General features: G+C 42.0%; 1 protein-coding gene across 1 annotated transcript; it reads right to left on the reverse strand.

Annotated features, from left to right (window-relative positions):
• Positions 1–1299: 1299 nt before the first annotated feature.
• FAAH2 (fatty acid amide hydrolase 2) lies at positions 1300–27399 on the reverse strand. Its single transcript, XM_074278135.1, has 11 exons — positions 26982–27399; positions 22448–22530; positions 21637–21773; positions 20383–20592; positions 13636–13755; positions 12296–12431; positions 9974–10091; positions 6707–6826; positions 3778–3889; positions 2920–3114; positions 1300–1763 (listed from the first exon to the last, which is right to left on the reverse strand). The coding sequence occupies exons 1-11, from the start codon at positions 27177–27179 to the stop codon at positions 1588–1590; spliced, it is 1605 nt and encodes a 534-aa protein (XP_074134236.1). The 5' UTR covers positions 27180–27399; the 3' UTR covers positions 1300–1587.
• Positions 27400–27674: the final 275 nt, after the last annotated feature.

The raw sequence follows: 27674 nt of genomic DNA on the forward strand, positions 1-27674 counted from the left end.
AGAACTTACTGATTCAAACTAGAAGAATCTCTTAAAAAAGGAAGGCACATCAATTGCTAGCCCTCCATTAGAACAGCTTGGAGTACACAAGATAAGATTTTGCCTCCAAGAACCAGGGAGATGCCAGAGAGGTAATGGGCAATTTTTGTAAGATTAGCTTCCAGATGTCCAGGAGGAATGGGAACAATGCAATAAGGAAGGCTCCTGCAGAGTGCTTGGCACATAGGGGATACTTAAGGAATGCCTGCTGACTCACCATCACTGCAGGACACCGCTTCAGCACACCTATGGCACCCTACCTCTTGCTCTTTCTTTATCATCATGCCTGTTAGACCAGCAGACAGAGCACTCAGTAACTCTTTTCCCGTCTCTGCATAAAGAGCTGGCCTTCATCATATTCTCATTCTTTCCCTGCACTGGACCTGCGCTGCAAATCCCTGTATGTTCGTTCCACTTGAAGGCTTGCTAAAGCTCCATTTTCGCTCTGTTCTTTTCTCTCCCTCTTTTAAAGACCATCCTTGAGCTCTATGAGCTGTAAAGCTATGGGGTCTTGTGTCTAATGAAAAAGCCCTTAGTGCGGAGGAGGAGGGCACTGATGGATGATTGACCGCCATCTTCTTTGCAGGAACGTGCATATGAATTTTAAAGGTTCGTTTCAAAAATGAATGTTCAGTTTCTGGAAGTTATTTGCAGTATATTTAGTCATTTGAACTGGCCAGGAATTTCCCTTGGAAGGTGCTCTCCTTGCTAATCCTCATGAATTATCCCTCTCCTTTGGAGAGCCATTTTGTAAAAGATCTATTGGCCAAATGTGTAAGGTGCAAAGAAAGGGAACTTCAAATGAACCCCAGTCCCTTTAATTACATCAGCTACGGTACTGCAACAGAATTCTCCTCCAGTGGACACAATTATGGAGGACTGAGTTGAGATGAAGCCCAATCCCTTCTAGGAGCATTCGCTTCGGGGCTAGTATGTGAGTCTTCCAGCCAGTACAACTATGGGCCGGGCAAAAGAGGTAGGAAAGTGACTTTCCAAGAAAAGGCACATTGAGAGCCTCCCCCTTCCCCCAATAACTGCCGATTAGATTTCTAGTGCCTGCTTCTTAACAACCTTAGAATGACAGAATTGTAGCGCTACAATTAGAGGCCAAATGTTCCCGTAACTTCAATCACTCTTTTATGGTGATCTCTGTGTCTTTATACCCCCCACTTAGGCTCATTTGCATCCTGCCTGAAATGTGATGCCAGAACGAAATAAAGAACTCTAGATTAACCAGGACAGAGTCCAAAAGGAACAAAATTGATGTTAGTGAACTGTTGTAATAATGGGGATCCCGCTTACAATCCACCAAAGTCTCCAACTCTTCTTCACATGAATTCTTGTCTAGCCATGCTTGCCCCATCCATTGTCTTGTGCCATTGATTTCTTGAATCCAGACGTTGGACTCTATCCTTGTGAAATTTGATTCATCTGTTAGTTTGATTTCTAAAAGCTTAACATGATCCTTTTTTAGTTGAATATTAGTTATCCCTCTTAGCTCTTTGTTTACCCACAAATAGGATCAATCTGAATTTTGGAAAGATAATTCTAGGACTTTCCAGGACAGACCCAGCCACCAAAACTCTTCTCCAGGTACTGAGCCACGGCCAGAGTCAGGTGATCATTGAAGGGGCCAGCCACCACCTGGATACCCAGAGGAAGACCCTTGCTGTTCAGGCCAAGTGGGCACTGGGTCACAGGAAAGCCGAGTGCATTGAAGATGCCTAAAGACAACAGAAAAAAAATAACATTTTGAAAATCACACTTGTTTTCTAAGATCCGTTTATTCCTCTTTCTTCACAAAAACTGTAGCTATTTTATTCACTTTCTCAGCACAAAGTCAGCACAAAAGGAAAGGTCAGAATTAACTGTATACACATCATCTCATTTTGGCACTGCTGACTTTGTTACTTTTTCCAACACTCCAAATGAATGGTGCTGAAAAGATTACTGTATGACAAGGATAACTGGTCCAACGGAGAGACCCATGAGATGAAGCCATGCTTGGCGCAAGAGAAAAAAGGAGATGAGCTAAGGTTCTGTAGATGCTGCCAGGCAGGGGCAGATGCCATCTGGTTTGGTGATAAGGGAAGGTTTGCTGGGAAGAGGAGTGGAGAGATGTGTATTCACAGAAACAAATGGTATCAATCCATTGAGAACATTGTGGTCAATATATATACTGAGGATGAGGAGAGGACCTTAATTAATTAAGTGGACACTGCAGCAGTTTAGTGCAGGGGAGGGCAAAAAGTGGGGAAGTCTTGAGAGTTTTCTGGGAAATTACTAAGAAGGCAGGAATACTGTCAAAATAGAGTAAAGCATGAATTACAAGAAAGTCATTGGCGATTACATCAATTGTGTGGGAAAGGACTTTGGCAGCCTAAGTATGGTCTAACCCATACATAAAAGAGAACATTATACTAACACTTACAGGGAGTGTTTGTCCAGCCTCTGCCAGAAGACCTGCAGGGAGGGGGAGCCCTGCAGTTGAAAGCGCCACCTTAGGGTGACTAGTTATTAGGAAATTTTTCCTGACATCTGGCCTAAATCTATCTCTCTGCTGCTTCCATCCCCGTTCTTAGTTCTGTCTTCTGGAGCTACCAGAACAAATTGAAACCCCCACCACTTGGCAATCTTTCAAGCACGAGCACAGCATCCCCACCGAACCGATTCTCCAGGCTACACACATCTAAGGCCTTCAAGGGCTTCGTAATTGTATTAAAATTCAAATGGAATGGTTAAGAATAGAGGCACTCAACAGGTAAGCTGGCAGGCTTTGGCTTCGTGAGACAGTCAGTGTGCCCCCTCTGAATCCCCCAAGCCTAATGCTTCTGAGGATGAGTTGTGGACAATCTCATCTCTTTCCAAGCTGGAACCCACCTGTGTAAGCAAAGTTGAAAGGCCTCGTCAGAGGGAAATGGTGCTTGGGAGCCACTCGAGGATGGGAGGGGTATAAGAAGACCCCATCATTTCCCAGCATGCCTACAAGCTCAGACCGAAGGCCTTGCCTTAATTCTTCAAACCTGGCATAGGTCTGAGGGTCATGTTTGAGAACGGATTCCAACAGGCCCAGACCTAGGGGTAACAATGAAAATCAATATGAAATTAGAAAGAATACTCACATGTAATGCTCCCTGCTTGGGAAAGTATTTCCATATATAGTCTCTGGTCCTCTTACTTTCCCTCAAAGGAATTGTCCAGGTCTTTTAAAGACATTCATCACCTAAAGAAGGAGAGCTTGCTCTCCTTCCTAGGCTTTTAACTTTCTTACTCTATCTATGGCACAACCCAGGAGATCATTCATCTCTCATCAGCAGGAAAGAAAAAGGCAAGGTCTTCTGCCCCAAAAGCTTTCATAGAGCATCAGTTTAGGGCACAGGTTGCTTAAACTGTTGCCTCTTCCTGGTGCCTGAAGAGCCCTGCAGAGCAGCAGCTCTCTGCTTTTCAAGCCTAAATCTCCTGGAACACAACATATCTAACATTCAAATCTAAAATTCAAATATTGCCTGCAGGCTCATTTACTGTAGTCACAAAAGAAAACAACAAGAAGAAACTTTGTGGTGTAACTTTTGGCAACACAACCCAGACTGATGGCTACCTTTCCATTTGTTAGCCACAGAGGGCCATATTCAGAATGGGAACCATCCTGTGCAAAATGAATTTGCAAGGATTTGGGGATTCAGAATTGGCTCATGCTTCTTGCTGCCCTTTCCCCATGAGAGAAGCTGGCTGATATACCAATAGAAGGGATGGTGTGTGTTGACATCCCAAGGATCCATTTCACCAGTTCCCAGAGGGGCCACACAGGCTTTCCATGATCTCCCAGCAGTTCCTGGAACTTCACTGATTCCTGGAATTTGTCAAATAAAACACACATAGGTGAAGACTTGTGTTGATGATATTTTGAAGCAAATAGATCAGAGTAATCTTCTCAGCTGCTCTTCCCAAAAGTCTGTGGAGAGCAGGGCAGAACCAAGATGATGGAAAAAGTCAACAATTCTCCTGAGCTCTCCTCCAAACATTGAAATGAACACCTTTAAATGATGACAGAAAACGATCCTTGGAGCAGCAGAACCCATAAAATGATGGGGTGAAATAATTTTCCAGTGAAAGACAACTTAGGTCAGAAGAAAAGGTCTACTGCACAGTGGGGCACAGGCCACACCAGCACAGAGTGGGCCCCAGCAAACCAGGAATGGGTCTTGGGAACAGCTGTTTCTGGAGCTCTCAGCCCACAGACAGGAAGGGGCTAAACAACTTTTCAGAAGGAGATGGCAGGGGGTCTCTCCATTAGTACTAAGGCAGGACTCTTTGCTTTGCCCATATCTGGATCCAGGTTACAGTCTCAGGTGGCAAGTCAGAGTGAGGAGGAGCACTTGCACACCAGAGCTTGCGGTCACAGTGAAACGGGGACCCGGCTCACCGTTCCAGGGCAGGAAAGAGTGCTCGTGGTCACTCATAGACCAGAGCCCAGGCCAGGAGAGGAGTAAACACAGCTCTCTTTAGATCATACCACTTGAAGAGTTGAAAAATTACATCCCTAGAAGGATTTCTAAAAACAGATGTGCAAAATCCCTGAAACTTGGGACAGTGCTCCCTCCACCTTGGAAACAAAATCCTACTTTAAAAGTCAAGCAATAGTTTGGGAAAATGAACTAACAATAGAAAAAATACTCTGACCATAGAAAGTTTCTATGTTGACAAAGAAGATCAGAACACACAGCAAGTAGATAACAAAGCCAAATCTCCTAACTCCAAAGTCACCAACAAGAAAAATAAGAATCGGGCTCAGGTGATGGAAAAGCTCAAAAGGGATTTTGAAAAGCAAGAAAGAGAGATAGAGGGGAAATGGGAAGAGGATTGAAGGTGATGCAAAAAAATCATGAAAAACATGAAATAGCTTGATAAAAGAGACACAAAATACTGAAGAAAATAACATCTTAAAAAACCTATTAGGCCAAATAGTAAAAGAGGTACAAAAAGCCAATGAGGAGAGAAGAGTGCCTTAAAAAGAAGAATTGGTCAAAAGGAAAAAGAGGCATAAAAATTCACTGAAGAAAAGAACTCCTTAAAAAGTAGAATTGGCCAAATAGAAAAGGAGGTACAAAAGCTTAATGAAGAAAATTCCTTAAAAAGTAAACTTGAACAACTGGAAGCTAAGGACTTTATGAGAAATCAAGAAACAACAAAACAAAACCAAAAGAATGAAAAAATAGAACACAATGTGAAATGACTCACTGCAAAAACAACTGACCTGGAAAATAGTTCCAGGAGAGATGATTTTAAAATTATTGGACTATCTGAAAGTCATGATTTAAAAAAAAAAGCCTAGACATCATATTTCAAGAAATCATCAAAGAAAACTGCCTTGATATTCTAGAACCAGAGGGTAAAATAGAAATCAAAAGAATCCACTGATTATCTCCTCAAAGAGATCCCAAAATAAAAAACTTCCAGGAATATGATGGCCAAATTCCAAAGCTCCCAGGTCAAAGAGAAAATTTTGCAAGCAGCCAGAAAGAAACCATTCAAGTATCATGGAACCACAATCAGGGTATTATAAGATTTAGCAGCTTCTACATTAAAGGATTAGAGAACTTGGAATATGATATTCCAGAGGGCAAAGGAGCTAGGACTACAACCCCAAATCACCTGTCCAGCAAAACTGAGTCTAATTCCTAAGGGATAAAAACTGACATGCAATAAAAAAGAGGAGTTTCAAGCATTCTTGATAAGACCAGAACTGAATAGAAGAATCTGATTTTCAAAGATAAGATTCTAGAGAAGCATAAAAAGGTCAACAGGAAAGGGAAATCATAAAGGACTTAATAAGGTTAAACATTTTACATTCCTATATGAGAAGATGATACTTGTAATTTCTAAAATGTTTTTCATTACTAACAATGAGTATAATTGCTAATTAATATAATAAATAATGAGTATTACTAATAATGGGCAGTTAGAAGACATGGATATAGACAAAGAGCAGAGGTATGACTTGAATATGAAGGGATGATATCTTAAAAAATAAAATTAAGGTGTGAGAGAGGAATGTACGGGGAGAAATGGAAAAGGAAAGGGATAATGGGATAAATTATCTCCCATAAGAGAGAAAATTTTTAAAAGTTTTTATAGTGGAGGAGACAGGGAGAGGTGAAGAAGAATGTAATTTAACCTTACTCTCATCAGAATTGTCTCAAAGACAGAATAATGGACATACTCAATTAAGTACAGAAATCTATGTTACCCTACAGGAAAGTGGTAGGGATGATAGAAAAGAGAAAAGACTGGGGGAAAGGAGGAGAGAGTGGTCAGAAGCAAAATACTTTTCAAGTTTAAATAATTTTTAAAAAGTCTATGGAGAACGTAGTGTCAGCCCTGGAGTCAGGAGGACCTGAGTTCAAATGCAAGACTCTGGGATCCAGCTGAAAACCATATAACAAGGAATATTAGGAAATTTGCTGCCTTTTCATGTTAATACAAAATTCGCCAAGAGAGAGAAATAGATTTGTAGAATGAAAAAAATGATCAAGGAAGAAGCATCCATCCTGAAAAGTTCCTGTCACCATAAACACAAATTGCAGTATTAAAATTCAGCGTTTCTGTCCCACAGAAAACCCACAATCTTCAAAGCCTATCATGATACCACAATCCCCGGATACTATACCGTGCCATCGTGGTTCCTGGCCGACATCACAGTGACCCAGATCTGGTAAGAGTATTTCATTTGGCTCAGTTTTACATGCCGAACTGAGGCACCTAGCACAGTCTCCAGGTGCTTCACCACCTAATACCAAATAGAAATAAAAACAAAAACAAATTCATCAACTGAAAGTTTTGGCTATATCAAAGTGAGTGAAGTAACCTATAAAAAACACAAACAAGGAATCCAAGAAGGGGAGTTCACTTTTATCTTTCAGCCTACCAGAGGGAACCAACGACTCTCCCTGAATGATGAATGGCTAACACCATTTTGGCTGCACGCTAAAGAGATGATAGAAGTACTACCAGATTAAGAATGTTGAGTCAGACCTGGCTGTGCATAGAAGCCCTTTTTTTCAGCTCTTACAGAGCCCCAAATAATCCATAATCATTACAGGATTCCACACCCAGAATCGGGAGTTTGGGAGGAAGTTTCAGACTTACAATGAAAACAGTCTGATAGAAAATAGCATATTGTTTCTATATGCTTCAAGCAAGGCATTGGCTTTTAGCTATTGTTTTACAGAACACAAAAAGAGAATTTTATAGGAAACCATGAATCTCCATTTCATGCATGTTACTTTCAAACTAGTTCCACTGATCTATGTTTCCTGTTGAACTTTCCATTCTCTCCTATGCATTTTATTTTTTAACATATTTTAATTATTGTTCTATAAGAAATGATCAGTAGGCTAATTTCAGAAAAGTCTGGAGAGGCTTACATGAACTGATGCTAAGTAAAGTGAGTAGAACCAAGAGAACATTGTACAGAGCAACAGCAAGAATATGTGATGATCAACTCTGATGGGCGTGTCTATTTTCAACAATGAAGTGATTCAGGTCAATTCCAACAGACTTGTGCTGGACAGAGCCATCTGCACCCAGAGAGAGGACTGTGGGAACTAAATGTGGATCACAAGATAGCATTTTCACCTTTCTGTGGTTGTTTGCTTTTTGTTTTCTTTCTCATTTTCTTCCTTTTTTGATCTGATTTTTCTTGTGCAGCATGATAAATGTGTAAATATGCATAGAAGAATTACAAATGTTTAATATACATTGAATTACTTGCTATGTAGGGGAGGAAGAAGAAAAAGAGGGAGAAAAATTTGGAAGACAAGGTTTTGCAAGGGTGAATATTGAAAACTATCTTTTGCATATATTTTGAAAATAAATAGCTATTATTTTAAAAAGGAAGGGTGAAATAAAAACTTCTCTGCTCTTGGAAAAATGTATTGTTTTCCAATGACATGTAAAAATAATTTTAACATTTATCTTTTTTTAAATTTTGAATTCCAAATTCTTTCCCACTTGTCCCTCCTCTTTGAGAAGGAAATTTGATAGAAGTTAAACATGTGTAGCTTTGTAAAACATTTCTAAATTAGCTATGTTATAAAAGAAAACAGACCCCCAAGCTCCCCCCAAACAAGAAGTATATGAAAAGTAATATATTTTGATCTACATTCAGACTCCATGTCTTGGATCATTTTTGCTGAGTTGATGATTGTATAATATTGCTGTTACAATGTACAAGATTCTCCTGGTATTTCTCACTTAACTTTGCAGAAGTTCATGTAAGTCTTCTCAGGTTTTTATGAAATCATCTGGCTTGTCATTTTTTATACATTTTAAAAGATATATTTAACCTTTCACTTTTTCAATTACATGTAAAAACAAATTTGAACATTTGGTTTTTTAACTCTGAGTCCCAAATCTCCTTCCTTCACTTCCCCCCTCACTGAGAAGACAATTTGATATAGGTTATACATATGTAAACATTCAAAACATATTTCCATATTAATCCTGTGGGTCAGGAAGAGTTGGACATAACTGAAAAATGACTGAACAACAACTTCAAACTATGTAAGGAATTGACACAAAATTTACACATTGTGTTAGTGGTCAAAGAATATGAATTGCTTTCAAAATAAAATTTACAACCACAGAAAAACATGCTTCAGATGTAAAGAAAGCAATCTGAAGTTCTACATAACTATATACAAAGTAATACAGATTTAAAAATTAAGAATATTGGAAGGGCTATGGAACTCAAACACACCGATCCACTTTGAATGAAGCTATGAAATAAGTGGTCCTAACTATCTGGGATTGCAATTTGTAATTATTCAAGAAAAATTACTAAACTGACCATGACCTTTTATCATGGCAATCACACTACTGGACATGAAATGCAAAGGAAGGATGAAAGTCCAATACATACCAAAATATGAATAGAAACTTTTATAATTACGACAAAGAACTAAGTAAAAATTGGCTAAACACACACATACACACACACACACACTCTCTCTCTCTCTCTCTCTCTCTCTCTCTCTCTCTCTCTCTCTCTCTCTCTCTCTGTCTCTCTCTCTCTCTCTCTCTCTCTCTCTCTCTCTCTCTCTCTCTCTGTCTCTCTCTCTCTCTCTCTCTCTCTCTCTCTCTCTCTCTCTCTCTCTCTCTCTCTCTCTCTCTCTCACTCCTGCAAGTTTTCCCCAAATTTTTCTTGAATAGTAAGTTTGTGCCCCAAACGCTGGGATCTTTGTGTTTATCAAACACCATATTTACTTTGCTCATACACTTCTATGTATTGTGTACCTAATGGATTCCATAGATCAAACAATACCAAATTGTTTAGACCTTTATGGCTTTGTAGTACAGTTTGAGATTAAGTACTGCCAGACACCCTCTTCCCAATCTTTTCATTTTGTCCCTCCAGATGAAATGGTTGTTTTTTTTCCTAGAGCTATACAATATTTTTTTTTCATTTGTATGGCACTGAAAAAGTAATTTATGTAGATAGTATTATTTTTATTATTTGGCTCAGTCTATATGAGTAATTCATAATTCTCTAATTACCTAGATATGCCTTTATTCATGTCTATTTGCAACGAAGGCATAAAGATAAGAGGCATCAATAAAACATTTTCAAAAACAAAAAGTAAAACGAGGAGTTATACTAGATGACTTCTAAGGTCCTTTTGAGTTCGAAATCTATGAACCCATGACTTCTGTCCACCACATACATGCATCCAATTATTTTACTTGAAGTAGGAGTGTGAGTCTGGTAGAACTTTTGCTATAATCACATGAAACCACTGGCGTCCAAACAGTTCAACTTGGCTCCGGACAATACTACTCACATGTTCACCATCAGTATTCTAAACTAGCAGTCAGGAAAGGAAAAAAGGCGATTATGTCGTGATGCCCATCATCAATCAATATTGCTCCCACTTACGTTCTTCTGGGCCTGAAGCAATTCTTGGTCCACTCGGGACACAAGGAATGAGCCCCCATCATGTTCCATCCAGTAGAATTTTATTTTTTGTACTGGAAGCTTTTTATCCAGCTGTAACCTGAGGGTAAAGAAAAGGAATGGGATATTAAGAAAATAGCTAGCTCTGTCTCCTCCTTCTACCTCCCTAAAGTACTGAGCTCTAAAAGACTTTTCTCAAGACTGTCAGAATCTTTGAACTTCAGTTAGAGAGATTTCTTCCAAAACATTTCTATTCCTGCGTACACCAATAAAGAAAGACAAGAGAGATTTAGGGGCAGGGCAGCACCTTCAGTCAGAGAGCTAAGAGAAGATAGGGGCAGCTAAGATCTGCTTGCAGAAGACAACATGAATCTGCCCCTGCAAATCAGATCATTAAAAGACCTTGAGGGCAAGAATAAAATTTAAAATGGCTTGGGCCTGGTGTTCCCCTCTAGTTTTGATCAATTGTAGGGGGATGACTTAACAGGAGCAAACAGTGATGAAAGCAACACATACCCAAAGCCACCTAAGCTTGACATCTCCCCCCAACTCCAATCAGTGGCCACACCCCTGATCTTCTACTTGGACAATCTCACCCCAAGAGCATCTCCTTCCTTTCCACTCTCCTGGCCATGCCTCTGGCTCAGACTTTCTTAGACTGGCCCCAGGCCTAGTGCCAAAGCTTCCTGATCTAATTCATTGCCTGCCATCTCTCCCCACTCCAGGACCTCCTCTACAGAGCCAATCTGGTCACATCATTTGTCAACAAAGGTTGGGAGGATTACATACAAACATACAAGTTCTACTTTTGGTTTTTGTTTTTTTGAAAAGACTTTCTCATACAAAGATGCAGACTAGAAAAGCATGCTAACTCTCTTCTTATTCCACTGGCCTAAAATCAGCTAGGGTCAGAGATCTGGGACTTTTTTCTCGCTCCCTGATGGCACATGAACTAGAGGCAAGGTGGGATTAGAGTTGCCTGAACTCTTTCACTGAGGAAAAGTCCTATCTCACTGAAGAGCCAGCTTCAGAATAGGGAACGTATAAGTGAGAATACAACACAGTTGTCAAGATCAAGCAGTGCACCCACGGATTCGTTAATCTATCACTTTTCTATACTGCTTCTCTATCTCATTTAATAGCAGATATGTATTTAGGATCACAGGATCTGAGTTCTGGAGTGAACAGGGACCTCTCAGACGAGGAAGTTGAGGTTAACAGACCCAACTAAAGCTATCCATGTAGCACGAGGCAGGGGGAGGGGCTTGAACTGAGATCCTTGGACTTTAGCTGGGGTGTCCTTTTCATTTTGATTTAAAGGGAAGGAATGACAAAAACTCCAGGATCGTTGGCAAAACAAACAGACCCATGAACAGCATTGGTATACTACGTCCACTGGGTCACAAAGAGCCAAGCACAATTGGATGACTGAATGACAATAAAGCGCATTCATACACGAGCTCCTTTGAACCTCACAACCAGCCTGGGAGGTAGGTACTCTACATATTATTAAGTCTATTTTTCAGAAGAAGAAACTGAGGCTCAAAGAGGCTCACTTCTGCATAAAACCAACAGGTTCATGCAGAGGGGAAGGAGATGTGAGTAGTGTCCCACACCGTTCGAAAGCCAGGGCCTGTGGACTCAGCCACCTCTGACTCAGCCCACACCTCCCCCTTGGTGGGCTCTTTCTGTTCTTCCAGAGCTGTCTTGCCTCTAAATGAAGGATCCAGTCATGTCTGACTCTTCCTGACCCCTCTTGGCAGAGATCGTGGAGCAATTTAGCCATTGCTTCTGCAGCCCATTTTACAGATGAGGAAACTGAGGCAGAGGGGGTCAAGACACTTGCCCAGGATCACACAGCTAGTCATTATCTGCAGCTATATTTGAACTCAGGGAGATAAGTCTTCCTGACCCCTACCCCAGCACTCTACTGCTCCTTCCCTTCACTGGCACACTTCAAGGGGAACAAGGTGCCCACTGGAGAAAGGCTATTGTGCAGCTGGCAAATGTCTGGAGAAGGAAAAAGAGGAGCAGGAAGAAGCTGGATCAGGCTGGGTTCAGGAGAGGGCTGGGCTCCAATGCCGCCACCACCACCAATTCCTAGCCAAGTGACCATGGGCAGATCTCAGCATCTCTTGAAGTCTCAGTTTCCTCATTTGGAAAAGGAAGACAATTGTTCCCACAAATCATACCCATGACATCCCACCATCCTCCCAGGACCGTCAAAACACCAGGCACTGTGAATTTAAAGAAAACTCAAATGCTATCCAACAGTCATGGCATAGGATAATGTCAAGATGGTACTTATGGAGGCCAGGTCCCGCCATGACTCTCAGCATGGGTTCCAGATCCTCGGCATAGCGACACATGGGGCCGGTGCACTGGAACTCCTCCTGGGCTCCCATGGCCACAGGAAACTGGCCTTCATTGGAGACCACCCCTGAAAGCACAGGCATGTTGATTAGCCCGGAAGAGCCCAATGGGCCCCACACTTCTGACCTCCAGCCAAGTCCACACAAGCTTTCTCACATGGGTCTCGTGGCAGAGGTAAAGGACGTGTGGGACCACCACGGCCACCCCAGCTGTAGCTGAAGTGAGACCAGAGGGAGAAAGAGGGAGATGATCTGGCTAAAGGGAAGTCTACAAAATAGGAGGAAGAGCAAAACAATAAGATGGCTTTCAGCTGCTTCCCAGCCACGTATTCTACAATAAGGTGAAACTCATTCATCTGCAAGGCACTTGTTGAGCTCCTGGCTGGAAGGAAGCAGTACTCCAAAGCCACGTGACTTCTAGAAAAGTCCCCTGAGTAAGGTGGTGAGGGGCAAAGTAGGTCTAAAGGACAGTCTACCTGCAGCCTCTAGATGCCCACCTGGCACACTATCACAGACTCGATGTGCAAACAAGAACACGGGCTTTAGCTGAAGTGAGAGGGCCCCCGGGTGCCTCTGGCCAGACTTAACCAGAGGTTACAAGTGGGACATCTGACTCTATAGGTGGGCTTTTGTCAAAGACAAAATGATTTTCTTTGTGGACAGAACTAGCCTCTCTTTAAAGAGGAGATTTGTCTCAGTGTTCAAATCTTTATTCAGTACTTCAAGGGTCTGCGATTCTATCGTCATGGTCACCAAGCAAAACAGACTGCTAACCACCACACCAAAAGAAGATCATGCTGGCCCCAAATATTCTGGACTCTCCCAACTTGACTCTCTGGTGGAAGCAGACAGTCAGTATCTATTCCTTGTAACAACTGTCCATATTCCTGATGTGATTCTTTTTCATTCTTTTCCATACTAAGTAACACAAATCTCTTTCCCTTTCCTTCCTGGATCCCATTTTTTATCCTATTTTCTGTGCCTTCCATTTGTATTGCTCAATTTTGAGATATCAAAAGATCAAAACTGTACTCTTTAATTGTGACATGCTTAGCACATATATACTCAAACTGAAAACTAACTGAGACCTGCCAGAATTACAATTGCACTTGACTTTCTATTCCCAAAACCCTGTGCACATTTTGAAGCTATGGGAACCCCAGCCCTGTGTAAGAGACTATAATCTCCCTAATGACCAGGGTTCTCCTGCTGGAGAGCAAAGGATCTCTTCCTCCATCCCCCTCCCTGCTCCTGGCCCCAGATGAACATTACCTGACGTGGGCTTATGTCCAAAGATGCCGTTGAAAAAAGCTGGCATGCGGATGCTGCCACCGATATCTGAACCCACACCGATTACTGAACAGGCAGCAGCTAGGGCACAGCCTTCACCTCCTAAGAACACAAGAAAGACACCTTCAAGCAAACAAACAAGCCCTTCTACTGAATCCTGGTAGTGGAAAAGCAAGAACCCCTGAAACATTCCGCAGCACCCCATCTTGTGCATTGTACTAAATAAAGACTTATATGAGTGGTCATCCTCATCTTCTCATCTCTTGGATTTATCTGGGATCATCTCTAGGCCATGTCCATGTCCTAGAGAGAAGGCAAAGATGACTAAGGTCCCTCCAGTGATACTCAACCAAATTGTTAAGATTTTAGGTAAGAGCCTAGAATGTGAGCAGGAAGCAGAGCATCAGAGGAAGATCTCCTGGGCTAGATACATGGAGATTTCCAGACCTATTCCTGGAAAAACATGTTTGGAAAAGTTTGGGCAAGATGCTATTGAGAGCAACACCTCTGTTTGTTAGAAAGAAAATGGTAGCCATGCACTTGCTCTGCCATAAGTTGGATACTCTATAGGCCTCAGAAGAGGAATACAAATAATTCCACAGAGAGAAAAGGATGAAATTTCCCCTCCAATCCTTCCACTCCAAAAAATCCATTTGTGTTCATGCCTTCTGGACTCTCCTAGGATGTAGGGGCCGTACTGGAGACTCCTTGAGGATCAGTAGCACTGTTAGATTCCCAGTCTATAATAGCCAATATCACCAAGTTCAATGGCAAGATAAAAGTCAAGATCACCAGGGGCAGTATGGGATGCAGTATGGGCAACCCTGGTGTCTGATCAAGCTCTAAGTGCTTCACAGCACCTTCGTCAGCCATCTCCATAGCCAGCAGAACAAACTGTTTTGCCAGGGGAAGTCTCCATGCGCTTGGGGCAGGCACCCCCAGCCTCACTGACAGGTCTGAGGACTATCAGTCAGTCACCTCCAACCTGATTTAGCTAGTCTACTGGGAGGGTGTGGCCACTGCACAAGCCACAGATGCTGGGAGCCCCAGGTAGGAGTGGCAGGTAGTTATAGAAAGAGATAGTATGAAATTATAGTGACCAAGCTTGGTCCCCAGATGAGAAAATGACTCTTCCTCTTGCACTGGGGAGCACAGAATTAAAAAGGATCAAAAAATCTAAGGGAGAACTACAATAAGTACTTTGTTGTTGGTCATTTGTCAGTTGTGTTCAACTTTTTCTAATCCCATCTGCAGTTTTCTTGGCAGAGAGACTGGAATGTTTTGCCATTTCCTTCTCTGGCTCATTTGACAGATGAGGAAACTGAGGCAAATAGAGTGAAGTGACCTGCCCGTGGTCACACAGCTAGAGAGTGTCTGAGGTAGGATTCGCACTCACCAAGGTGAGTTTTCCTAACTTTAGACCTAGTATTCTCTCCATCATGGGGGCTCCTTGCCTCACAATAAGTACTTAAGTCCCCATGAAAACACAGCCAAAAGCCTCTGATCACCAGGGAATGGGTGCAGGCTTAGGCAGGGAAGCCAGCAGTCTGCAGCAATGTTGTCTTGACCCCAAACCAGGGTTTTGTGCCTGGGGGCCAGGACCAGGAAGGCAGTGATCAGGGCACAGCTGACACCTTGCCCATTCCAGCAGCATGGCATGCTGGCTGGTGCCACTCCTAAGGTCTCGGGAGAGAACGGTGATTGGCATCCAGACTCTAGATAATACACATCAATATCAAAAGAGGCTCCATCATTACTTCTGAATTCACCAAACCTGACTATAACAGAAGATGTAAGCCTGGAAAATGAGTAAAGGCAACAAAAGAGCCAAAATCATAAAAACAAAACCATCACAGAATCCAAGGCACACAGGAAATAAGCCCAGAAGAAAATAGCTCAACACCAGCTCTGAGCAAAGCCTCAAGTCAACTTATGAAGCATTTATCAAGCACCTACTGTGCCACAGAAACAGAGGCACACTTAAAAACAGCTCACACTCTCAAATGTGGAAGATAACATGCAAATCACTATGTGCAAATACGACCAAAACAGGGCAAATACAAGATGAAATCATTACAGGGAGGAACCAAGATTGAGGAGGAAGGGGAAAAGCTTTTTGAGAATACAGAACTTCAACCGAGACTTGAGAGAAGCTAGATAAATTCAGAAGATGAAGGGTCTTGTGGAATGAACAGCAAGGAGGCCAGAGTCACTGAAATGCAGAGTACAGAGGAGGGAAGGAAGCGTAAGGAGTTTCAGAAGACAGGTATCCCATGGTAAAGGCTTTAAAAACCAGAGGAGTTTATATTTGATTTTGGAGCTCCTGGAGGTTATTAAGTAGGAGGAAACAAGATCAGCCCTGAGATTTAAGATCACTTTGGTGACTGAAAGAAGGATGGATTGGATTGGGAAGAGACTTGAGGCAGCAGATCATCAGCTGGTACTAATCAAAGTGTGAGGTGATGAAATGCCAACATGGGGAAGTAGGATCGGAAGAGGCCATATTGGAGAGCTGTTACTAAGGTAGAAAACCACAAGACTTGGCAACTGCTTAAAAGATAATGAGCTCAGGTCTGCCTATGTTGAACTTAAAATATCTAGTTGGCAGTGGCTGATGTAAGAATGGAGGTGAGAAAAGAGGTTGGTACTGGACAAATAGATCGGATTTTCATCTGCATAAAGATGAGAGTTGAATACATAGGAGCTGCTGAAATCATCAAGAAAAGTATTTTAAGGAGAGAAAAGAAAAGGTTTCACAACAAAGCTTAGGGGAAGCCCATAGTTAGCATAAGTGACCCAGACAAAAGATCCAGCACAGATTAGGGAGAGCTCAGACAGAACCAGGAAAACCAGGAGAAAAACATGTCAATATAGGAGGGAAAAGATTATAAAGGAGAGGAGGGTGGTTAACTGAAAGCTATAGTGAAAAGTCAAACAGGATAAGGATTGAGAAAAAGCCATTAGATGCAACAACAGGCCAAGATAATGAAATGCATAGGATGAACCAATATAATAAAAATGGCAATGCTGCTTAGATTTATTTATTTAGTACCATGCCAATCAAACTACCAAAGAATTCTTTTATAAATCGAGAAAAAATAATAACAAAATTCATCTGAAAGAACAGAAGGTCAAGAATATCAAGGGAAACAGTGGGGGGAAATGAGGATGAAGGGAGCCTAAGCAATATCAAATCTCAGACTATTCTACAAAGCTGTAATCATTGAAACAATTTGGTATTGGATAAGAAATAGGGATGTTGATCAATGGAACAAATTAGGGACATAATGTACAGAAGCAAATTAGCGCAGTAGCCTTGTGTTTGATAAACCAATGAATCCCAGCCACTGGGAAAAGAACTCCTCACTGGACAAAAACTGCTGGGAAAAATGGAAATCATTTGGCAAGAAATAAGGCACAGATCAATATATACAGGGGAGCATGGAAGAAATTAATGAACAACAAAGAGATGGAGAGTTCTGTAGGAAGTAAAATGGATGACCTGGATGACATAAAATTTTAAATGTTTCTATGCAAAAAAAAAAAAAAAAAAATGAATGCAGCTAAAATTCAAGGAGCAGCAGAAAACTGGGGGAAAATCTTTGCAGGAAATTTCTCTGATAAGTTTCATTTCTAAATTAGAGAGGGCCAAATCTACAAAAATAAAAGTCATTCCCCAATTGATAAATGGTCAAGAGATATTAACGGACAATTTTCAGAGGAAGAAATTAAAGCCATCAATAACCAGGTGAAAAAATGCTCTAAATCACTATCGATTAAAGAAATGCAAAATAAAATGACTCAGAGGTACCACCTCACAATTGTGAGACCGGCTAACATGTTAGAAAAGGACAATGGCGAATACTGGAGAAGTAAAACAGTTGGCATACTAATCCATTGTTGGTGGAGTTGTGGACTAGTCTAACCATTCTGGAGAATAATTTGGATTAGCTCAAAGGGCTATCCAACTATGCATAATCTTTGACCCAGCAATACCACCACTACATCTGTATCCCAATATCATCAAAGGAAAAAGAAAAAGACTGGTATGTACAAAAATATTTCTAGCAGCTCTTTTTGTAATAGCAAAGAATTGGAAACTGAGGAGATGCCCATCAATTGGGGAATGGCTGAGCAAATTATGGTATATGATTGTGATGGAATACTGTTGTCCTATAAGGAAATGATATTATACTATATTATGTAATTGTCACATTACACAATGTACAGAATAACATATTAAGCATATATTCATATTAATTATATGTGATTAGATATAATCATATATATAATTATATAACCAATTGTACAATTCGATTATATAGTATATTGAATATATTGTATCTAAAATACATTACTACTCAATTGTGCATTATCCATACAATTATATAATTATAATTATTTTCATCTTATTATATAATTGTCACTTTATACATAATATATATTTATATATTATGTATGTTATATGATATTGTGTCGATTACATATGTGCACTGATTGCAAGTAATAGATTATATTATAGTAGCATTGTGTTGTATTATTATATATTGTATGATATTATTAAATTATTATTAATTATATGCATAATTATGCAAATATGCATTATTATGATTATATGTGATCAACATCATTATGTTATATAGTTGATTCACCATTTAATTTCATATATTAATTATGCAGTATTTATTAACCAACAATTAAATCATTAATTGCAATCATCATACTGTATACTTATGTATACAATTATCATATCATAATCAATTATACAATTATGTTAAACTATATGACTAATGATAAAGTTTATTATAATATGTAATCAATTTAATGATCAAGTATATAACATGATAATAAAGTTTGTATGATTAGTTATATAATATTTTTATTATATGGTTATCATGATAATTAGGATATATATTATTGTAGCATGTAATTATAATATACAGTGTTTTATATGTTATATTATAATAATCATTTATAATATACAATTGAATTGTGTATTATATTTAATTTATTAACAAACTACATGATTACTCATAGTTACTTATCAATTGTGTGATTGTCATGTTAGATTTATATTATGTTACAATGCTTTATGATTTGTAATGCATGGTTTTATGATATACATAATATACTATGGTCATGTTAATTATGTAGCAATGTTTATTATATAATTGATATAGGATTACATATAATTATATACATTTTTACATAATTATATGAACAATCAGATTACATATCAATTATACTGTCATTTATTAATTATATATTTATGAGAGGATAAAGTTGAGTTATCATATTATATGTAATATATGATTATAATCAAATGTGCCATTACATTGGTAATGTAAAAATTGTTAAACTGCATGATTGTTCACAAAATTATTTATCAGCCTATATAATTATATGTAATCAGCTTGACTATGCTTCTAATTTATTATTACATCATGTGATTAATCATAAAATTATTTATTGTAGTTCATTTAAAAATCATTAAAGTAAACAATTGCAAAAAATTATGAACTTATTATTAAATTCATAGCAATTATTACATTATTATAAGAGTACAATTATATAATATACAAAGTGCATCATTCATTTTATTGTGTTACTTTCGAATTATAGGTAGCGTATAATTGCTTCCAATTTGTTATTATTAAGTTACATGATCAACCATATTATTTTATAATTGTGTGTAATTAATACTGTCATAATATTATTTTTATCTTGCACTATATTTATTAAATTAAATGATGTCATTAAGTATGCATTTATTATATAGTTATTATTATATTAACCATCACCATATATTGTATTATACATATTATATTCTATCCTATGATCTATTATATTAATGAAATAATTAATATATCAATGCTTATTAATTGAAAAACTAAAAGACAAAAAGTAGCATGGTTAATCATCTACAGAGCTTTTGGGGTTTTGGTGAGGCAATCAGGGTGAAGTGACTTGTCCATGGTGACACAGCTAGTAATTGTCAAGTTTCTGAGGCCCGATTTGTACTCAGGTGCTCTTGACCCCAGCACCAGTGCTCTGTCCACTGCATGACCTAGCTGCCCTCGGAATTGATTAGACACATTTTTAAAGCAAAATGAAGATAATAGAGATTCTAGTTTTCACAAATGATTCTCTCTTTTTGTTCTACTTTATATATGAAAATGTATCTTTGTCTTTGCTAAAGCCAGAATAAAAAAATAGAATGAATAATCACATTAAGTTAGAAAGGAAGGCAGTGTAATAACAAAATATAAGAGCGATTTTTTTTTTTCAATAGAGGAAACCACAGTCTCCGATATACCATAGGGAGCTAACACTTCCTGCCTGAATCTCATCCCAAAGCTAGAAAGCTTTTGCAAAAATAAATAAATACCTAGACAGGTAAACAAACAAATAACTATAGATAAATAAATAACTATCCTGCAGTGATCTCTTCTCAAAATTTAGGTTGGTTTTGAAAAGATTTTCCTAAAGAAGCCATGGCTTTATCTACCAGCCAGAACAATTGGGCAGTCAGGACCATTCATCAGCTCCAGTGGATCACAAGCTCCTTGGGGCAGGGAATGTCTTTCTGCTTCTCATTTGTATCCCCAACACTTAGACCTGTGCCTGCCACAACTTGATGAGTGGTTATTGATTGACTGATTGATCCTTACTTCCCCACAGAGCTTTCACGCATTGGTTCCTCCCCGTGACCTCAAACAGGAAACTCACCTGAACTACCGCCTACGATGCACTGCACATCATAGGGGTTGTTGGTTCTGCCATAAACCTTGTTGCTAGACTCATACCACATGCAAAGCTCGCTGCAATTGGTCACTCCAAGGGGAATAGCGCCAGCTTCCTTCAGCAACGCCACTACTGCGGCATCCGTTTGGGAGATGACATTGCGACGGTTCACCAGGCCGGAGGAATTGGGCATTCCTAGGACAGAGGTGGGACAAGATGACTTTGAATCTTGGGTTTGTGTTTTCATGCTATAATCAATATCGATATACAATAATATCACATTATGCATATTTCATGTAACATCTTAATAGAATATTATTCTGTTTTATTCTATTATTGTATTTATATGAATAGAATATAAACCTAATAATTACATGATGAATAAGAAACTGAATGATTAATCATGTAATTTACTAATAAATTTAACATACTACATGATTTAATAGTATATATGTGATGAATTTTTAGGATGAAGACATTAGAAAGATTGATGATCAAGCAGGTAATTCACTAATAAACACCATACATGATGCAATCGCACATGATATATGATTGATTTTTATGATTAATTGAAACAACAGAAAGATTTATGTTAGCCTAAAGATCCCAGCGCCCTAAAAGAAAACAGAACAGCCTGATTGAACATAAATAAATAAACTAGGAAGTCTAACAGAACCCAGGCCATTAAGTGAACGGGCAACTCTGAACCTTCCTCTTCTTTGGCCATGTCAGTGCATTGGAGGCATAGTATACACCCCCTCACGATGGCTTTCCTACAGAGCTGACTCCTGCCCTGATTCCTCCATTTCTAGGCCCCGCCTATCCAAAGTGCCTTGTATGCCATTCACCAGTCATAATGCCTGGCGCATAGTAGGCACTGGACAAAGGTTCGTCCTTTCTGCCTGAGGACCAGGAAAAGACATATCACCTCTCAGGTCAGTCCCAATACCCCTTGAGAGAAATAAAGGATAAGGCAACTAGATGGAAGAGTGGATCAGCCACTGGGCTTGGAGTCAGGAGAACCTAACTTCAAACCCAGCCTCAGCAACCAAGTTCTTCCCAGCTGTGCGATACTGTACAAGTCACTGAACCCCAACTGTCTCAGCAAAAAGAGAGAAACAGAGACAGAGATGGAGTGACAGAGAGAGACAGAGGGACAGGGGGGAAGGGAGGCAAGGAGAGATGGAGAGACAAAGAAACAGAGAGAGAGAGAGAGAGAGAGAGAGAGAGAGAGGCTACCATGCAATTCAAAAGCTTCCTTGACAGTCAAAGGGACCCCCAAGAAGGGCCATTTTTTTTCTAGTGTTGCTTCATCTTCTTGTTCCTCCAACAGCCTTCTATCTACATCCAAAGCTTCTTGCTGAGCTGCTTCAAATCTAAGGAGGAAGAACAAAAACTCTTATTTAAGAGAAAAGCATAAAAATATGGAAAGTGGTAGGCAAAAGGACATTTATTGTATCTGAACTAGACTGCTACCCCAAAGAAGTCGTTACTTCCCTGGTAGCACAATGGGTCCAATTCAATTGCTTGCAATCAGGGTTTTTCAGTATCTTGGTACACATGTCTTCAGTCAAGGAGTGGAAATACTCTACTCTGGTGAGAACCAATTGGATTTTTCATCACGAAATTATCACTGAGGTCACCTGCAACTTAGGAGTCACAGAAAGACAGTCCAAAGGAAGTTTGCTAATATAAGGGGTATTTAGTGGAAAGGAGTCCAAGGTGGGCAAGCTGTGTTCCCTTCCTAGTAGGCTTGCCTCCTGCCTCCAGCTTGCCATGGCATTTTTCTAGCCATCAGCTATGCTATCAAATGTTGCTGAAGACCACCGATCAAAAGGGAGCCACCATGAACAATGAAACTAAAGCACCCAGAACCCCACAGGTAGCAGCCTTTTCCCCAAGAGACATGGAGGTGGGAAGTGTTGTTTCCTAATCATTCTCACTAAAAGAGATGGCAAACGTTGGAAAGAATTGCCGTTCCCTCTCCCTGGCAGTAAATTCTTGCCCGCTTATGAATAACTACAAAAGCCAGTCGTGGACTCTGACTCACCGATCCTTGACAATGGCGTTGATCATTGGGTTCACTTCCTTTATTCGGGCAATATATGTGTTGATGACATCTATACACTTCACCTGCAAAATTAAAAAGAAAATTCCACTTTAAGAAGCAAGTAGCAATGCACATTGGCAAAGACTTCAATGATGCCATTAATGAATATTATTTCAATTACTTAATGAATTAATATTTGATTAATGAATGTATTTGAATTAATTAGCGAATCAATATGGCATGGATGAATATCTCTGGTGCACTTACCTTGAACAAGGCAGTGTGTGAGGAAGAATAGGCATAGGGAAGGACACCAGAAGGATTAAGACATATAATCCTTGTTCTAAATCAACTTCCCATCTAGTGCATAGAGAAATAGGACCCAATCACCATCATATAAAGTAGACTGTTAGTATCATAATGCAGAAAGGAGATCAACCACGATAGGAGGAAAGCTCACTGCAGGTAGAGGAAGCCACTACCTGCTTACGTACTCTGGGAAAACAAATTTTTAAAACCCCCAGAACAGACAGTTCCCGTGTTCTCCAGGAGCTCACATTCTAATGGAAAAGACGGCATGTGCAGCAAGTTTCAGCTGCAAGTTGGAAAGGCCTGGGGGTTCTTGGGGTAGATGGAGCAAATGGTCACAAATCATCTTAAATGACATTCCCAGTGATGGAGCCGCACTCATGTGATGGACAGTCACTTGATGCAAGGCCAGGTCTCAAATGGACAGAAAGTGATTCTTGGGATGATGGCTTCAGGGGCTGAGCTAGGAAGCAGGGCAAGTGGGGAACACGGACCTTCCCAGCGGGCTGGGATGTTGCCTTTGGGACTGGCGGACAGAGGTGGTGCAGGTGGTAAACTGCCCGGGACGCCCGGCCTCCTGTCTATTCCTGCGTGGCTCAGCTAGGCCGACTTGCCTGCTGCATTTGAGGGGATCTGACCTATATTCCGAAGGCAGTGGAGAGTCCTTAATGAGGTAGGTGAATAATAGCATGAGAGAGAGGATTTAGGAAGATTTGCACTGTGGTACTGTAGGGTGGAGTAGAGAGGGTAGAGATGGGGAGGCAGGGAAAGCAGCCAGAAAGCTGGTCAACAGCGTCTGCTGAGAGGGACGAGAAGCAGACAACAAAGTAAATCGAGTCATCTTACTTGAGAATGGAATTCCAGCAGATGCCTCTCTGAGAGTCATCAGGAAACAGTGGCCACCCCCGAGGCTCAGGGAGCTGCTCACTATCACTCCCCCGGGGGAGGTCTCCAATCTCCTCCTGACCACCACATGCCCAACTCCAGCCATCTCTCCCACCCCAACAGTGGTGCCAGGAAGTTATGGTCAGCACCATACCTAGCCCACAGTAGAGCCCTGAGAAATACTGAAAGAATGAAAGGATGGAGAGAGTAAAAGGAGGAAGAGAGAGCCAAAGACTGAACCTAGAGGAATTTTGTGTTTGGGGGATGGAGAGAAAAAGATTACCATTCAGAGAAGGAGGAAGAGAACTTGGATCTCAAGTAGTGAAGAGGGCAGAGAGCCAGTGGATGGGGAAGGGATTAGATGTTTCCTGATTCTCTACACAATGAGATGGATGTCAGGCTTCCCACTGAAGCTCTCTGACAAGGAAAGCTGTAAGAAAGGGCTGGCTCCCTGCTCTGCTCTCTTCTGAGAGATGTATTCTTTAAAGTTCTTACACAGGACAGGTGAGTGGTAGAAGAATGGAACACAGAGTAACTGGCACAGAGAGAGGGGAAAGGAATTGTGGCCACTCTTATGTGATCTTATGCAAGATCTGTGGACCTTGGTTTTCTTGTTACCAAAAATGAGGACATTTGGGGAAAGGGTGTCCCTCCCAAGTCTAGGCTCAGTGATCGTCATAAAGCCATCCATCATATCCAACCTTCCCTGATCTCCACCATTGCTTATTTTTCCATCAGGGGTTCTTCGCCCGGGCCCTGGGAGCTTTTTGATCTTTTACATTTTGGTAACTGGACTTCAGTTGGCATTTCATGTACTCAAAAATGTGATTCTGAGGAACGGTCCCTACATTTCATCAGACTGACAACCAAAGGGGCCCAGGACATGCCCAAAGGTGATGAGCCACCCACTTTGGGCTGTTCTCAGTGAGCAGAAAGCGGCAGGTTCCTGTCATAGTAAGAGTTAATACTTCTGTGTCATTTAAGTAACACAGATGCCGGCCTCTGTGCCCAAAGGCAGGAAAATACGAAGACCCCCAAGTTTAGGAGGAACTACCCTTAGTGATGGAACCCAACAGAAGTTCCACAGACTGGGCTGCAGCATCAGCCACTCCATGAAACTGGCTCCAAGTCACGCCTCCTCCAGTTGCTTCTGGCTTGCTTCACCAGGAGCTTCGAGGGTCTCCCTTTTGATAGGGCATGATGCTGATGATCAGAAAGTGAATCAGTGCAAAATGGACACAAGCTGTGTCGTTAATGTGGAAACAAGGAGGGGGATCAGGATTACTTGAGGGATTTGGGTCATGCTCCCAAGAAGCTCCAGAAATTAAGCCACAAAGGGTACAGCTGGGCCACGGAATCACAGAGTGGAAAAGGAGCTCAGAAATGGTGTAGTGCAATCTCATTATCCGGAAGAGGAGGAAACTGGGAAATGACTTGTCTATAAAACACGGAGAAGCCAGGAAACTGGACAGCTCCCAGCAGTGGCAGCATCTTAGGGGCCGGAAGATCCAATTCCTGTCAGTTTGTTGAATTCCACTAAGTCATTAGGTGTCTGCTCAGAGAAAGGCGCGCTTTCAGGTCCTAGGAACGGAAGTGGAGAAGGCCCTCGAGGAAGCCTCACAGTCTGACTGAGTTTTCTGAGCCTTCTCAGCATATTTCACTCAATATATTAGAAGGAAGAGACTCAGTCCATGGGGGCTTTGTTCTGTTTCCTTCCAGAACTTACTGGAAACCGCCACTGCATCCTTCTTCTTTTTTCTACCACAGACTACAAAGAATAACCATTGTCATCCCAGCCCACCAAACTGGAGGACAGAAAGGGACGCTCCTTCGCCTTCGTCCCCGTGGCCCGCTCCAGACAAGCACACATCCGACCTGAGGCCCAAGTAGGAGCCCATTGAGAGATTTTCCAGAGGGGAACCAGACTTTGATAATTAGCAAGGCAGTAATCATCCTCCTGCTCTTCTTTCCAAGTCCTTTTCTGGTTTCCTTGGGAGCCGTGGGATGACAGTGGACTCAACCTACATCCTCAGATGTTAGGAGAGCTGGGGGCTCCAAGAGTGCAGTGGAGATCCCAGAGAAAGGAAAGGGGTCCTGACCCTGCTGGCTGCATCTTATGCAAGATCCCCAGGCTTTGGTTTTCCCATTTGCTGAAATGAGAGGTCTTGTTTGGGGGGGAGGGGGTCCCTTCCAGCTCTTGGGACAATGACTTTAGGAAAATCTTCAGATCCATGTTTTGTTGTTCACTTGTGCCCGGCCGGGACTCCGTGGACCATGCCGCTCTAGGGCCGGCCACGGGGCATTCTCGGCAAGCACACTGGCATGGTTTGGCCTTTCCTTTGGCAGTGGGTGAAGGAAAACAGGTGGAGTCCTGGGGTCACATGGCCAAATGCCAAGGCTGGACGGACTCCAGACCAGGTGCTCCAACCACTGGGGCGCCTGGCTGACTCTGAAGTCTACTTTTGCTAACCATTTAGTGAGACCCGAGCACTTCCTCACGCAGCGGGTCCTTACGCCCTTGGCGCCCGGTGCCTCTCCCGGGCTACTCGTTCTAGGCCCATTACACTGTGTACCTTCTGCTTCTCCATTAAGGTTTTTAGCTGCACTGGGGGAGCCTGGCTGAGATGGTCATCGATGGCAGCCAAGCTTTTGGACTGTGAAAGCCTAGCTTCTGGCCTCAGTTCTGCTTCTCATCAGGCCTCGGTTTCCCCTTTTGTTAAGGAAAAGGAAGCAAATGCTATGGCCACTTTCAGCCCTCAAGACCTAAGGATCATAATTTGGGGGGGGGAAGCATGATGAATATGGAAATATGATTAAAAGAATTGCACAGGTTTATTCTAGATCGGATTGCTTGCTGTGCAGGGGAGGACAGAAAAATTTGAACACAAGATTTTCCTAAGAGGAATGCTGAAAACTATCTTAGTTTGTATTTGGAAAAATAAAATTCCATTAAAAAAAGACCCAAATCAGGAGTCCTTCAACATGGAGAAAAGGCCAGGGAAAGAGATGACTTGAATGGGGAGGGGGAGGGGAAGGAGCTGGACAGAGAGCCGAGGCCCAGGAAGTCAAGAACCGCTCCCCTGAAGAGCAGGCTCCAAAGCGGAAGAAGTCCAGGTGACAGTGGGAGGCGATGGGGTCCCGCAGAGTGGGCTCGGGGCATCTAAGGGGCCGGCTCGCCCGAGGGCCAAAAACTACAACTCCCAGGCCGCTTTGCGGCCCGGCGGCCAGCCTCACGCAGCAGCCCCCCAAAGGTCGGAGCTGCCTGCCGGGGATCGAGCACTAGAGGCGCGCGGCGCCCCCTCCTGTCCCCCCTGTTCTCCCACTGCCTCGCCCCCCTCACCTTCCTCCGGCGGATGAGTCTGGCCAGCTGCACCCCAGAAAGCAGCAGCAGGGGTTCGCTTGTGGGCTGAGCGATCCGGGAGCTGCGGGGGCACCGGGGGGACTCGAAGGCTCGCGCCACGTAGCCGACGAGTCCAATGAAGAAGCCGACGGTCCGCATCAGCAGCACTAGACCGCGCTTGGTGAGCGACAGTGGCATGGCGGTGACAGGAGCCGAACTGGACTGCTCCTGGCCAACTAGGCGCGCGGGGACATCTTTTAAAGCACTTACCCACAATGCCCCGCGATGCCTGCCCGCGCCTGCAGGGCGCGGTGCCAGAGATGCCAGGGTCTGGGCAGCCCGTGTCCTCCGAGGGCACAGAACACTCGGTGGCGCGGGGCCCTGCGGTGTTGGCCAGAGGGTGGCGCGCTGTGGACAGGAGTGGGATCGCTTCGGCTCCGCCCGGGCTTAGCGGGAGGGGGAGGGGAAAGGGGAGGACTTCCCTCCTCCCTCCTGCTCCCCCTCTTTCCCTCCCTCCCCCCCCCCCCCGCACTTTGCTGACCAGGAACGTTTCACCTGCCCTGTACACCCCCCCAAAGGCTAGGGCACCTAGCTACTCCTGATGTGTTGTCACACATTTTCCCTAGACTGATCGTTCCTTGAAAGAAAGAGCTTTGCTTTTTGTGTACAGAACGTAAAGAGTGCTTAGCAAAT

The sequence above is a fragment of the Sminthopsis crassicaudata genome, chromosome X, assembly GCF_048593235.1.
Source record: "Sminthopsis crassicaudata isolate SCR6 chromosome X, ASM4859323v1, whole genome shotgun sequence".
NCBI lineage: Eukaryota > Metazoa > Chordata > Mammalia > Dasyuromorphia > Dasyuridae > Sminthopsis > Sminthopsis crassicaudata.

Excerpts from the sequence above, each read along its gene's own strand:
- FAAH2 (XM_074278135.1), bottom strand. The coding sequence starts at position 27,179 with ATGCCACTGTCGCTCACCAAGCGCGGTCTAGTGCTGCTGATGCGGACC. Across the intron at positions 3,890-6,706 it reads CCAGGAACCACGATGGCACG|GAATCAGTGAAGTTCCAGGA; the intron begins GTATAGTATCCG and ends GACAAATTCCAG. Across the intron at positions 3,115-3,777 it reads ACACACCATCCCTTCTATTG|GTCTGGGCCTGTTGGAATCC; the intron begins GTATATCAGCCA and ends TGTTACCCCTAG.